The sequence below is a fragment of the Pelophylax lessonae genome, assembly GCF_965119305.1.
Source record: "Pelophylax lessonae genome assembly, chromosome: 5".
NCBI lineage: Eukaryota > Metazoa > Chordata > Amphibia > Anura > Ranidae > Pelophylax > Pelophylax lessonae.
In genome coordinates, this window is record NC_138772.1 from 557,710,374 (window position 1) to 557,724,894 (window position 14,521).

General features: G+C 41.8%; 1 protein-coding gene across 1 annotated transcript in view; it reads right to left on the reverse strand.

Moving 5' to 3' along the window:
* DHX30 (DExH-box helicase 30) overlaps nucleotides 1-14,521 on the reverse strand; it is a 66,946-nt gene that overhangs the window by 21,871 nt on the left and 30,554 nt on the right. Inside the window, exons 9-11 of the mRNA XM_082259547.1 lie at nucleotides 5,882-5,957; nucleotides 5,421-5,525; nucleotides 870-1,045 (exon numbers count right to left, since the gene is read on the reverse strand). Coding sequence (XP_082115673.1) covers nucleotides 870-1,045; nucleotides 5,421-5,525; nucleotides 5,882-5,957 — 357 coding nt within the window. The remainder of the gene's footprint in view (nucleotides 1-869; nucleotides 1,046-5,420; nucleotides 5,526-5,881; nucleotides 5,958-14,521) is intronic.

Consider the following 14,521-nt stretch of genomic DNA (forward strand, 5'->3'; position numbering starts at 1 on the left):
ACCGGCACCCTCCCTCCCCAGCTCAACACCCCCAAACAGAAAAAAAGGCATGGCCGCCCTGGGGAGGGGAGAAGTGGGGGGAGCTAGGCGTGGGTGAATGGGGGGGGGGGGGTGGTCCGCAGAGGGACCCCGATAGTTGGGGGGAGCCACATGAGGGAAGGAAGGGCACTCGGGGTCCGACCAACCCAGACAGGGCCGCAAGTCCACCCTGAAAAACCACCAGAAGAGAGGGGGAACACCTTGGGACTGGGTGGGCACCACTCCCGGCAGACCACCGCACCATCTTGGAATGGGGGTGCTGCGGGCCAGAGGCGTTTAACTCGCCCATCAGCCCCCGCCCAGTGAGCTATCTCATGGCCAACCTAGCTTGTAGCTAAGATCGGGTTGCGTTCGCTGGCCAGACTGGGAAGACCATGGGGATCTAGGATATCCATTCCATCCCCCTGTCCGGCAGTTGATTGTAGTTCTCACAGGAACAAAAAATAAGAAGAAGAAGAAAAAAATCAGTTTAAAAAAGGAAAAATTGCCAGGACCAGAGATCCCAGCAGGGAAATAGGTCCTTACTCCCGACTAGGCAGAAAAAACTGAGCACCTATAGCAGGAAGTGGGAGTATACTACCTGGGACTGCCCATAGGTGTGGTCAAACTTTTTTCTGCCTAGTGTCCTACCCCCTGTAGGGGGCAGTATAAACCAAGGGGTCAAGAAGATCTGGAGCTGTGTCCATCAATGAACGATAGAGAAATGTCGATTTTGTAGGGCAGTTCTCTGCCCAGAGCAGCTTTTGTAGAAAAGTCACTAAAAAGGAGGCAGAAGATAGGTCCATCGCAACCCCCCCCCCCCCCCCCCCCGATGTATGCACATTGGGTACCTTCGTCCGGAGGTCGTACTGCTGCTCCTTCTGCAATCCAGAATCCACAACATGAACAATGTCATCGATAGTCACCGAAGTCTCCGCGATGTTGGTGGCCAGGACGATTTTCCGCACGCCGGGGGGCGGACGCTGGAAGATGGACTGCTGGTCATTCAATGGAATGTTGGAATGAACTATAATGGGGGAAAAGGAAAGAAAAATCAGGAGGAGGGGCTAATGGGTACAGAGCCGTACAATATGGCAATTCCCCAGACATGTGTGAATCGTTTCCTTCCGAATTTAAACTGTATCTGCATTTCCGCATTACAATGATAACAAAATTTAAACGAATCCGAAATAACGAAAACAAAATCTTCAGATGAAATTCAAAATTTAAATTCTAATTGTTCACAAATCTAATTCGAATTTCCAGAAATAATTAAATAGAATAGACCATAAAGGGAAAAGAATAGATTATAATGGTGTAAAATAGAACAAAATAGAATAGAAAACAAAGAGATAGAAAATAAAATAAAAATAGAATAAAATAGAAAGAATATAACCATCTTCTGAAATTTGAATTTCAAATATAATAAATTTAAACAGAAAAAAAAACAAAATAAAAGAATATAATTGAAAAGAAAAGAAAAAAAAAAAAAAAAAAAGAAGAACAGAATATAACCTTCTAAAATTCGAATTTCAAATCGTATAAATTCAAATTTGAATAGAAAAGAAAATAATAGAATAAAAAAAAAAAATAGAAAGAATAAAACCATTTCCCAAAACTTGCATAGAATAATTTTGAATTTGAATAGAAAAGAATAAATTAGGATAGAAAATAAAACAATAGAATTGACTAGAATAGAAAAAAAAAAAAAAAAAAAAAAAACAATAGAATAGAATATAACCTTTTTTTTTTTTTTTTTTTTTTTACATAAAAGGGTTTTAAAAGGGGATCCCCCAACCACTCATAAACTAGGACTTTAATGGATTTGGGATTCTCACATAAGGATGATCACATCAATAATTAATCATTTGTATAAAAAGATACATTTTATTCACATACAAAGATAAAAATGCTCAATAAAAAAATGATTTCCTGTATATTTTGTATTGAGCATTTTTATCTTTGTATGTGAATAAAATTTATATTTTTATACAAATGATTAATTATTGATGTGATCATCCTTATGTGAGAATCCCAAATCCATTAAAGTCCTAGTTGATGGGTAGGGGGATCCCCTTTAACCCTTTTTTTAATTGTTTATGGTTCAATTTTAAGGATGTGGGATGTTGCTCCTAGAACTGATACATTCAAATTTTTAAATATAACCGTTTCCAAAATTTGAATAGAATAGGTTTGAGTAGAATAGAAAAGAATAAACAATAGAAAAGAATAAGCTCCTTCGATATATATATATATATATTTTTAAATTCTATTCTTTTATTTTCTATTCTATTATCTTCTGTTCTATTCAAAATTGAATTTACTCTATTTGAAATTCGAATTTCAGAAAAGGTTATATATATTATATACACACATACATATATACATACATGCATACATACATACATACACACAGTGCCTTGTGAAAGTATTCGGCCCCCTTGAACATTGCAACCTTTTGTCACATTTCAGGCTTCAAACATAAAGATATAAAACTGTAATTTTTTGTGAAGAATCAACAACAAGTGGGACACAATCATGAAGTGGAACGAAATTTATTGGATATTTCAAACTTTGTTAACAAATAAAAAAACTGAAAAATTGGGCGTGCAAAATTATTCAGCCCCTTTACTTTCAGTGCAGCAAACTCTCTCCAAAAGTTCAGTGAGGATCTCTGAATGATCCAATGTTGACCTAAATGACTAATGATGATAAATAGAAATCACCTGTGTGTAATCAAGTCTCCGTATAAATGCACCTGCACTGTGATAGTCTCAGAGGTCCTTTTAAAGCGCAGAGAGCATCATGAAGAACAAGGAACACACCAGGCAGGTCCGAGATACTGTTGTGGAGAAGTTTAAAGCTGGATTTGGATACAAAGAGATTTCCCCAAGCTTTAAACATCCCAAGGAGCACTGTGCAAGCGATAATATTGAAATGGAAGGAGTATCAGACCACTGCAAATCTACGAAGACCTGGCCGTCCCTCTAAACTTTCAGCTCATACAAGAAGACTGATCAGAGATGCAGCCAAGAGGCCCATGATCACTCTGGATGAACTGCAGAGATCTACAGCTGAGGTGGGAGACTCTGTCCATAGGACAACAATCAGTCGTATACTGCACAAATCTGGCCTTTATGGAAGAGTGGCAAGAAGAAAGCCATTTCTTAAAGATATCCATAAAAAGTGTTGTTTAAAGTTTGCCACAAGCCACCTGGGAGACACCAAACATGTGGAAGGAGCTCTGGTCAGAAGAAACCAAAATCAAACTTTTTGGCAACAATGCAAAACGTTATGTTTGGCGTAAAAGCAACACAGCTCATCACCCTGAACACACCATCCCCCACTGTCAAACATGGTGGTGGCAGCATCATGGTTTGGGCCTGCTTTTCTTCAGCAGGGACAGGGAAGATGGTTAAAATTGATGGGAAGATGGATGGAGCCAAATACAGGACCATTCTGGAAGAAAACCTGATGGAGTCTGCAAAAGACCTGAGACTGGGACGGAGATTTGTCTTCCAAGACAATGATCCAAAACATAAAGCAAAATCTACAATGGAATGGTTCACAAATAAACATATCCAGGTGTTAGAATGGCCAAGTCAAAGTCCAGACCTGAATCCAATCGAGAATCTGTGGAAAGAACTGAAAACTGCTGTTCACAAACGCTCTCCATCCAACCTCACTGAGCTCGAGCTGTTTTTCAAGGAGGAATGGGCAAAAATTTCAGTCTCTCGATGTGCAAAACTGATAGAGACATACCCCAAGCGACTTACAGCTGTAATCGCAGCAAAAGGTGGCGCTACAAAGTATTAACTTAAGGGGGCTGAATAATTTTGCACGCCCAATTTTCCAGTTTTTTATTTGTTAAAAAAGTTTGAAATATCCAATAAATTTCGTTCCACTTCATGATTGTGTCCCACTTGTTGTTGATTCTTCACAGAAAATTACAGTTTTATATCTTTGAAGCCTGAAATGTGGCAAAAGGTTTCAAAGTTCAAGGGGGCTGAATACTTTCGCAAGGCACTAATTATATATATATAACATATATAACATATATATATATATATATAACATATATAACATATATATATATATACATATATATATATATATATAACACATATATATATATATATATATATATATATATATATATATATATATATATATATATATATAAATATATATATATATATATATATATATATATATATATAACATATATATATATATATATATATATCTTTTTCTGAAATTCGAATTTCAAATAGAGTAAATTCTAATTTGAATAGAACAGAAAATAATAGAATAGAAAATAAAAGAATAGAATAAAAAAAAAAAAACAAACAAATGTAACCATTTCCCAAAATTTACATATAATAATTTTGAATGGAAAATAATAGATTAGAATAGAGAAGAAAATAAAACAATAGAATTGACTAGAATATAAAAAAAAACAATAGGGTAGAAAGAACATAATATAACCTTTTCCAAAACTCGAATAGAATAAAATTTGAATAGAATAGAAAAGAATAAGCGCCTCCGATAGCTCAGCTGGTAGAGCAGAGGACTGGAGAAAAAAAAAAAAAAAAAAAAATAATAGAATAAAAATATAACAATATAATCTTTTCTGAAATTTGAATAAAATTGGAATAGAATAGAAAATATTAGAATATAATACAAAAGAAAAGAGAATAAATTAGAATAGAAAGGAGATAACCATCTTACAAAATTGGAATTTCAAAAATGAAACAAATTTAACTAAAATAATTTGTGTAAATAAATCGAAAAAAAAAACATTTCCATTCTGCATGCGATTCCGGTGAAGGAGGTACAAGAGGACCATCACTGCTCAATAAGGACAACCCAGAGTCTCCTTCCTCATGTCTCCGATTCTGTCACAGAGTGTTGTAGAGCAGAATGATAGAATGAGGACCTTATTTATAAGTTCAACTCCAAAGGCTGCTCTGTGATTGGACAATGCAGATACTTATTCAAAATGGCCGCCCACAGAGAATTTAGTGTTCCATTGTATCAGTTATAAGATTTGTAGGAAATGTAACATTTATATGAAGTCCATGTCCTCTGCATACAGATTCCTTCCACATATCATTGCCACCAGATATCAGCTTGCCATGCCCAGGACCATCAACCAATCACCTCCATGCGATGTCCAGATGGCCCCTTCAGCAGTTCTCTCTCGTAGACAATCACTGACCTCTAAGCAGGGGTGGAGCTTAGTATTCTATGAAAAAAGGCATGGCTCCCCAAGCCCCTCCCCCACGCATCAGTTATAGCCCCTCCCCCACGCATCAGTTATGAGAACAATCTCCCCATATACGCTATTAGCACAAGTTGCCCTTCCAGGGCCGCAGGCTGTCCGCAATGTCTCCACCCACCTGGTAAGATAAGATGTTGTCCATCCTGGTAGGACAGCGCCTCCTGCAGCATCTGCTGGACTCCTCGGATCTCCTGCCAGCCAGGGAGGAAGCACAAAATGCTGCCTGCAAGACAATGACATCAACAATAACAGTGATCGCTGAATATATAGGGGACTATCCACCTCCTCTAGTTGTCCTGGTCACCACAGAAGAGGGGAAAAGCCAAAAGTATGGTTGTCACCAGAACAAGGATAAGAGATACATTCCAATGGGGACACCCTGGTTCAGTGACAATTCAAGACTGGAGTTCATCCTACTTCCTTTTGGGTTTTTAGCAAGAGCCAATGGACCCTGTTACTGTGACAACTGTTTAACCATTGCTGTACCTTGGACCTGCTACCTTCCCAAAATACAGGGGATGTGTTCAGCATGCCTTGTCCCTCCCCCCACTTCCCATATATGACAGCTGTGACTCTTACCGGGTTCTCCATGCTGGTCAATGTGACAAATTACTCTGCTAATCAGATCCAGATCGGGAAGGCATTCATCATTGGTCTGAAAGAGAGGAGAGGAGGCGGGGCAAGGTTACAGCACCAACATTGAAGAAAAAAAAAAAAAAATTACCCTTGACACCTCCTAAGCTCATTGGCCCACATGCACCTTTCCTGGGATGATGGGTCAATAGGCTTTCCTCACCCCTTGACACCTCCTAAGCCCATTGACCCACATGCACCTTTCCTGGGATGATGGGTCAATAGTCTGTTCCCACCCACTAATCCCATTGGCCCACATGCACTTTTCCTAGAATGATGGGTCAATAGTCTGTTCTCAACCCCTGACACCTCCTAAGCCCATTGGCCCACATGCACCTTTCCTGGGATGATGGGTCAATAGTCTGTTCCCACCCACTAATCCCTATAGCCCACATGTACCTTACCTAGGATGATGGATCAATAGTTTGTCCTCAACCCCTGAAACTGCCCAAGCCCATTGGCCCTCATGCATCTTTCATGGGATGATGGGTCAATAGTCTGTCCCCACCTCCCTCCCAAGCCCATTGGCCCACATTCACCTTTCCTGGGATGATGGGTCAATAGTCTGTCCTCAACCCCTGACACCTCCTAAGCCCAAAGGCCCACATGCAGCTTTTTCTAGGATGGTGGGTCAATAGTCTGTCCCCACCCCCTTGGCCCACATGCACCTTTTCTCTGATGATCGGTCAATAGGCTTTCCCCCCCCCCTGACACCCCCCCCCCCAAGCCTTTTGGCCCACATGCACCTTTCCTAGGATGATGGGTCAACAGTCTGTCCTCAACCCCTGACACCTCCTAAGCCCATTTGTCCACATGCACCTTTCCTAGGATGATGGGTCAACAGTCTGTCCTCAACCCCTGACACCTCCTAAGCCCATTTGTCCACATGCACCTTTCCTAGGATGATGGGTCAACAGTCTGTCCTCAACCCCTGACACCTCCTAAGCCCATTTGTCCACATGCACCTTTCCTGGGATGATGGGTCAATAGGCTTTCCTCACCCCTGACACCCCCTTCAGCCTCTTGGCCCACATGCTCTTTTCCTAGGATGATGGGACAATAGTCTGTCCTCAACCACTAACACCTCCAAAGCCCATTGGCCCACATGCACGTTTCCTAGGATGAGGGGTGAATAGTCTGTCCCCATCCCCTGCCACCCCCTAAGCCCATCGGCCCACACGCACCTTTCCTAGGATAATGGGTCAATAATCTGTCACCACCCCCTAAGCCCATTGGCCCACATGCACCTTTCCTGGGTCAATAGTCTGTCCTCACCCCACTGCCACCTCCTATGCCTTACTAGTGGCCCATTACTTTAACAGAGGGACTTCAGGACTAGCGAGGCTTTAAAGATTGGCAATTTCCCTTAAATTTAGTAGAAGGTGTTTTATTATGTTTACGTTTTATAGTCTAGGTGAGGTAAGTCGTGTTATGGTCAGCTATCAGGTTAGGTTGAAGTGTATCTCAAACCGCAACTTTTGTTTAAGTCTTGAACCCCTATTAGATTTTTATTGCTTGGGAAGTGGAAGAATGGTGTGGGATCTCTTTTAGGTGTTCTCAGTCAAGTCTGAGGCAATATAGATGGAACGACTCTCTGTAGGCAGCTCCCCCAGGTGTGGTGGCCAAAGGTGAGCTGTTTGGTCAAGTAAGGACTGGGTGTGCAAGGAGGAAAGCGCTACAAGCAGAATTTCTGATGTAATTCTATTCAAACTCATATCATAAAAAGCCAACATGTTTCAGGGTAGGCGCCCCCCTTCCTCAGGTCTTGGCACTGTTGAACTATGGGCTAATTTCGTTGGAGGGATCCAGAGGACGACTTAACTGGTATCTGGAGCAATTATACAAATCCTTAGGATCCCTCCAACTTTATCAGTCCAGAACGCAGTTTGATCAACAGAACCAAGCCTTGACGAAGGGGGATTCTTTGAACCCCTGAGACAGTTATTTATGGTAGAAGTGTGAATAAAATTTAAAATCTGGACTTTAGGCCTCATGCACATGGGCGGTTCAGCCAGTACAGCCTAAAAAACAGGCATTCCTGTGCAGCTGAGAGGCAGAGGTGCAGCGTACAGCCCGCTGCCTGCCAAAAATCAATGACAGGCTGAAATACGCTGCAGCTGGATGATGTTCCAAGCGGTCCTTGTGTGAAAGGGTCATGCGTGTACAGGGATGTATTCCCTGAATTCAGACTTTCTATAGTAAGGGCATACATACAGCCCTGTACATGAGCACCGCACGAGCGGCCGCCAGCTGCTGTGTATTCCAGCCCGTCATTGATTTTGACAGACTGCTGGTACACTGCAACCATGCCTCCCAAAAACACAGATTTTGAATGCTGTACGGGTCAAACCACCTATGTGCATGAATCCTTCCAGGGCTTGACAAATCTAGGAGCCAGCTAAAAATGTTACGAGCCAGTTTTTTTTTTGTTTTTTTAACAAAGCTTTATTTTCAGTGACAAACTCCTTCTTTATGTAGTCCTGATGTGAATCTTTACAGATGCACGACACAGGTTTACACACGGAGCAAACATCTGCTATGTGAAGGAAAAAAAAAAAGCTAAAGTTTTTTGTAGCTATTAACCCCTTCAATACCGGGCACTTTCCCCTTCTTCCTTCCCAGGCCAATTTTCAGCTTTTAGCGCTGTCGCACTTTGAATGACAATTGATCGGTCATGCAACGCTGTACCCATATTATTTTTTATCATTCTGTTCACACAAATAGAGCTTTCTGTTGGTGGTATTTAATCATCACTGGCTTTTCTATTTTTAGCTAAAAAAAAAAAAAAAAAAGACAAAATTTGGAAAAAAATTGTGTTAAAAATTGTTGCAAACAAGTCATTTTTTTTTCCTTCACTGATGTGCACTGATGGGGCAGCACTGATGGGCATTGATGAGGTGGCACTGAAGAGGTGGCAATAATGGGCACTGATGGGGCTGTATTGAGGTGGCACTGTTGGGGCTGCACTGATGAGGTGGCACTGCACTGATGTGATGGCACTGTTAGGGCTGCACTGATGGTCAATGATGAGATGGCACTGATGGTCCTTGAGGTGGCACTGATGGGGCTACACTGATGAGCGGGCACTGTTAAGGTGACACTGTTGAGGCTGCACTGATGGACACTGATGAGGTGGCACTGTTGAGGCTGCACCGATGGGCACTGATGAGGTGGCAATGATGGGCACTGATGGGCTGTACTGATGGGCATTGATGAGGTGGCACTGATGGGGCTGTATTGATGAGATGGCACTGTTGGGGCTACACTGATGAGGTGGCACTGTTGGGGCTACACTGATGAGGTGGCACTGTTGGGGCTACACTGATGGGCCTTGATGAGGCTACACTGATGAGCGGGCACTGTTGAGGTGGCACTGTTGAGGTTGCACTGATGATGTGGCACTGTTGAGGCTGCACTGATGAGGTGGCAATAATGGGGCTGTACTGATGGGCACTGATGAGATGGCACTGTTGAGGCTACACTGATGGGCACTGATGAGGTGGCACTGTTGGGGCTACACTGATGAGGTGGCACTGTTGGGGCTACACTGATGAGGTGGCACTGATGAGCACCGATACGTGGCACTGATTATCAGTGTAAATTTGGCTGTCAGAATTGCCGCTTACTTTCCGCACGCTGTGACAGCTGCTTCAGGAAAGGAATGATGATAACCGGCAAGTCTGTTTACAATGTTATCAGCTGTGATTGGCTGATCAAATAGTAAAGGGACGCTGTGACTGGCCGTTTACCTTGATCTGTGACCAGCTTTGTCAGAAGGACACAGCGATTCATAGGACACGCCCCGGGGGCAGGTCTCTGGGAGGACATCAATAGACGCCCTCCCAGAACTAACCGTCATTCGGCAGCTAGTTAAAACTAAATCAGCTTCCCGGAACTGCATGATAAACTGGAGAAGTAACTGCGCTAACCTCTGGTAGTGGGGGTTGTGCAGCCCCACTGCTTAGTATACCATAATAAATTATACGTGCTTATTAAACATATATGCTGTGTAATAAAAATTTCTCAAAAATGATAGCAGCATTAAAATGCACTTTATGGACGGTATTTACATACCTAGCCAGATACTTGCATAATAGTACATTGATGGGTACACTTTATTGTTGCTTCTATACACTGTTTATATGATATATAAATAGCACGTTTAATACATTTGCATAGATTATAATTATTGCACCGAGTTTTTATATCATTTTAGTCACATAATGCACTTTATGGGTGATATCTGCATACCCATCTAGTTATTTGCATTTTCATTATATTGATTGATACATTTTAATGCTGCTATAATTTTTGAGAAATTTTTATTACACAGCATATAGGTTTAATAAGCACGTATAATTTATTATAGTATACTAAGCAGTGGGGCTGCACAACCCCCACTACCAGAGGTTAGCGCAGTTACTTCTCCAATTTATCAGCGCGTATACAACTAGATATATAGTTTAACTTGCGGCTTACCAATTTGGAAACATATGCCAGAGGCGCGAGTGAATACTTATACATATTCCCTAAACTGCATGTCTGGGGCGTCGGGCAATAGGGATTGCTCACACCTGGGAATGGGCTGACAAAAGCCCAGGCGCCAGGATGCAATTTCTAGTTGCCATGGCGACCTGGGATTTAGCGAGCCCTGCCTTATCCATCTTGCTTCTGGTGCTTTTCATCCTTGCCAACCCAGTTTTTTAATACTGTGTCCCCACTAGGGAGATTTACCCCCCCCCCCACCTCTATTTCTCCTGGTCACCATGACAAAAACGCATAGAAAATCCAAACTTTTACAGCTGCCACCAGAACAAGAAGGGGAGGAGAGGGATCCTTCCAATGAGAACGGTCTAAGAGGAGATTACTCACTTTAGAGAAATTTCTTCTCGCTTTCTGTTGTGTCCCTAAGACAGGAAGTGAGAGGAAATCTCCACCAACATGGCCCAGACAGGAAAACAAAAAAAAAAAAAAAAAACTAAACATGGGTTTTAACCACTAAAGCCCCGGAGGATTTTGCTGCTAAAAGACCAGGGGGTATTTTGCGATTCGGTACTGTTTGAATTTAATGGACAATTGCGCGGTCATGCGCGCTGTACCTAAACGAATTTGACGTCCTTTTTTTCCCACAAACAGAGCTTTCTTTTGGTGGTATTTGATCACCTGTGCGATTTTTTGATCATGCGCTATAAACAAAAAAAGAGCGACAATTTTGCAAAAATAACAATATTTTTCACATTTTTTTATATGAAATTCCCCAAAAAAAAAAATGTAAAAATCAAAATTTTTTAACATTTTCGGCCAATTTGTTTTATCCTACCTATGTTTGGTAAAAAAAAAAAAAAAAAAAAAAAAAAAAAAAACCACGCAAAAAGCGTATTTTGATTGGTTTGCGCAAAAGTTATCGCGTTTACTAACAAAGGGAAAGATTTTTGTCATTTTTGTTGTTTTTTTTTTAACGCATAATGGCGGCGATCTGCGATTTTTTTTGCGGTACTGCGACATTGCGGCGGACAGATCGGACCCTTGACTGACATTTTTGACACTTTTGGGGTTACCAGTGACATTTCTACAGTAATCAGTGCTATACATATGCACTGTTACTGTAAAAATACACTGGCAGTGAAGGGGTTAACTTTTTTTTAAAGGGCGGGGCTATGTGTGTCCCTAGGGGGCGTGCTTTCTACTGTGATTGGCTGTGGCTTGAGCTGTAAGGACACTGATCAACGGATCTACATAGTAGATCCGTCTGATCAGTGTTTTTACACTGAGGAGAATGACAGGTGGCTTGTTTACACTAGCTGCCTGACATTCTCCCTCTTCCCCGCCGATCGCCGAGTGGCCGGCGGACATCGGGTCCGCCGGTCACACGCGGGGGGGGGGGGGGGGGGGTCCGTGACCGCGCGGGCTCGCTCCCCAGACCCTCCCAGACTTGTGACGTTAATTAACGTCACTCTGCCTGGCCGGGGCTGACCGCCGCAGTAAATCTACTTGCGGCGGTCGGCAAGCGGATAACAATTACTTTTGTATACTCCGAAATAAAACAAAAATAAAAAAAAAAAAATTTAAAAAAAGTTTGGCTTTCAATACCCTTTCAAAGTATGTACCGGAATCCCTATTGCTGAACACCCCAATGCAATAGACTCTTGTAGATAAACACAATATAATGTGAACTATGACTGGCTTGGCAGGCCCTTGGATGTGAGATAAAGGGCCCAGAGCGGAGTCACTTCTAATGAGCCAAGTTTTCTATTCCGTAACAATGTTGTGTCTGTTCACGGTCTGAAACCAGATAAGACGAAAGCATAAATGGTATGAAAGTCTTATCTATGGAAATAAACATACAACAGGAGCACCGGGCCAAAGGGTAAGAGGCCAAATTTCCTCAATCATACAAATAATCACAAAAAAAAAAAAAAAAAACGCGTTTCGAGCACTAACAATGCTCCTAATTCATCAAGGCTCAGCAGACTTTACCCAGTTCCGGACCTGATGATTTACCCGCCTTAGTGACCAGGCCATTTTTTTGCGATTCGGCACTGCGTTACTTTAACGGAAAATTGCACAGTAATGCGACGCTGTACCCAAATAAAGTTTATGTCTTTTTTTTTTCCCCACAAATAGAGCTTTCTTTTGGTGGTATTTGATCACCTCTGCAACTTTTATTTTTTGCCCTATAAAAAAAAAAAATATATATTTTTCACTTTCTGCTATAGAACATTCTCAAAAAAAAAAAAAAAAATTATTTAAAAAAAAAAAAAAAAAATCGAATTTTTTCATCATTTTAGGCCAATTTGTTTTCTGCTACATATTTTTGATAAAAAAAAAAAATACCAATAAGCGCATTTTGATTGGTTTGCGCAAAAGTTATCGCGTCTACAAACTAGGGAAAAGATTTGTCATTTTTATTTATTTTTTTTATACTAGTAATGGCGGCAATCTGCGATTTTTAGCGGAACTGCGACATTGCGGCGGACAGATCGGACACCTGACATTTTTTACACTTTTGGGGGGACCAGTGACATTACTACAGTAATCAGTGCTAAATATACACTGAACTAATGACACTGGCAGGGAAGGGGGTTAACCCTGGGGTGATCAAAGGGTTAAATGTGAGCCTAGGGGGTGTTTCCTAACTGTGGGGGGAGGGACTTCAACACAGGGACCTGTGATCCTAAATAGGAGGAACACAGGAGCTCTCTTGATTGCTGAGAAAACAACAATCTGCTGTGTTTAAAACAGCAGACCGCCGTTCTCTCTTCACAGGGAGCGACCGCGGTCACCGGCCCCATGGATCAACTTCCCTGCTGGCGAGTGGACGTGTGCACCCCTAGGATCGCTCCTGTGATATATGTACGGCAATTCGCGGGGAACCTGCGGCGGTTGGTCAGAAAGTGGTTAATTCTGAGCTCCAGGTAGGGATTTTATTGCATAGTTACAATAGTCCAGCTTGAACCAACGTAGGACTGCCAATATCATACCTGAAGGACTGCTGTGGAAGCAGATCATCCCTGTACTAGTCACTGCTACTACAGCCATCGCCATGGTCCTCCAGGACCTGTGACCTTCTGCATGGTGAACACAAGAAGTTCCTCACTGGACACAGCCTCCATTCTCAGGACGCTTTTTTTTTTTTGGCAATGAAAAAAAACGGATATGACACCACCACCCCCTCCCTCCAACTCGTCCAATCAGGGAACACCTCGTATTCAATGATAAAAATCCAAGGTGTTCTGTGAATGGTGCTCATGCCAAGCAGACAACCCCCTGTGTTCACTATGCAGAACGGGAGCTGCTGGCCACAGGACCTGGAAAATCACTGTAGTAGCAACTACTGCTACAGCGACTGCTTCCACAGCTGTCCCTTAGGTACGATATATGTACTCAGAAAAACCTTTTTATATGGACTATAATGAAGGAATTATAAATGGTTGTGGAAGGAATCATCTGAGTTTCCATTATTTCTTACGGGGAAATTGGCTTTGATATACGAGTGCTTTGGATTACAAGCATGTTTACGGAACGAATGATGCTCGCAATCCAAGGTTTTACTGTACTTCCATTGGTCACATTACAAGTCAGAGAGCTGTATTCATGAATATCTGGAGTTCACCTGGAACAGCGCTTGGATGGACCTTTCCTGGGGTGGGGGGTCAACAGGAAGTCAACTGCTTTTTGCAGTCTCTGCTCATACTGTATTTGTGTCATTCCTCAGCAAATAAATATCTACACGGTGGGGAAAATAATTATTTGATCCCTGCAGATTGTGTAAGTTTTCCCACTTACATAGAAATGGGGGGGTGTATAATTTTTATCATAGGTGTATTTTATAGGATAGAGACAGAATATCAACCAAAAATCCAGAAAAAAAAACACACATGATACAAAATGTTATTAATTGCGTAAAATAAGTATTTGATCCCCGAACAACCAACAATAATTCTGCCTCCCACAGACTGGCTACAGTAGGGGCCCATGTAGTCACAGATTAGTCCTGTCAATGTAAGAAGGTTCTCCTAATGACACCTCGTTATGTGTATAAAAGACACCTGTCCACAGAATCTCTTTCCTCCAATCACAGCTCAC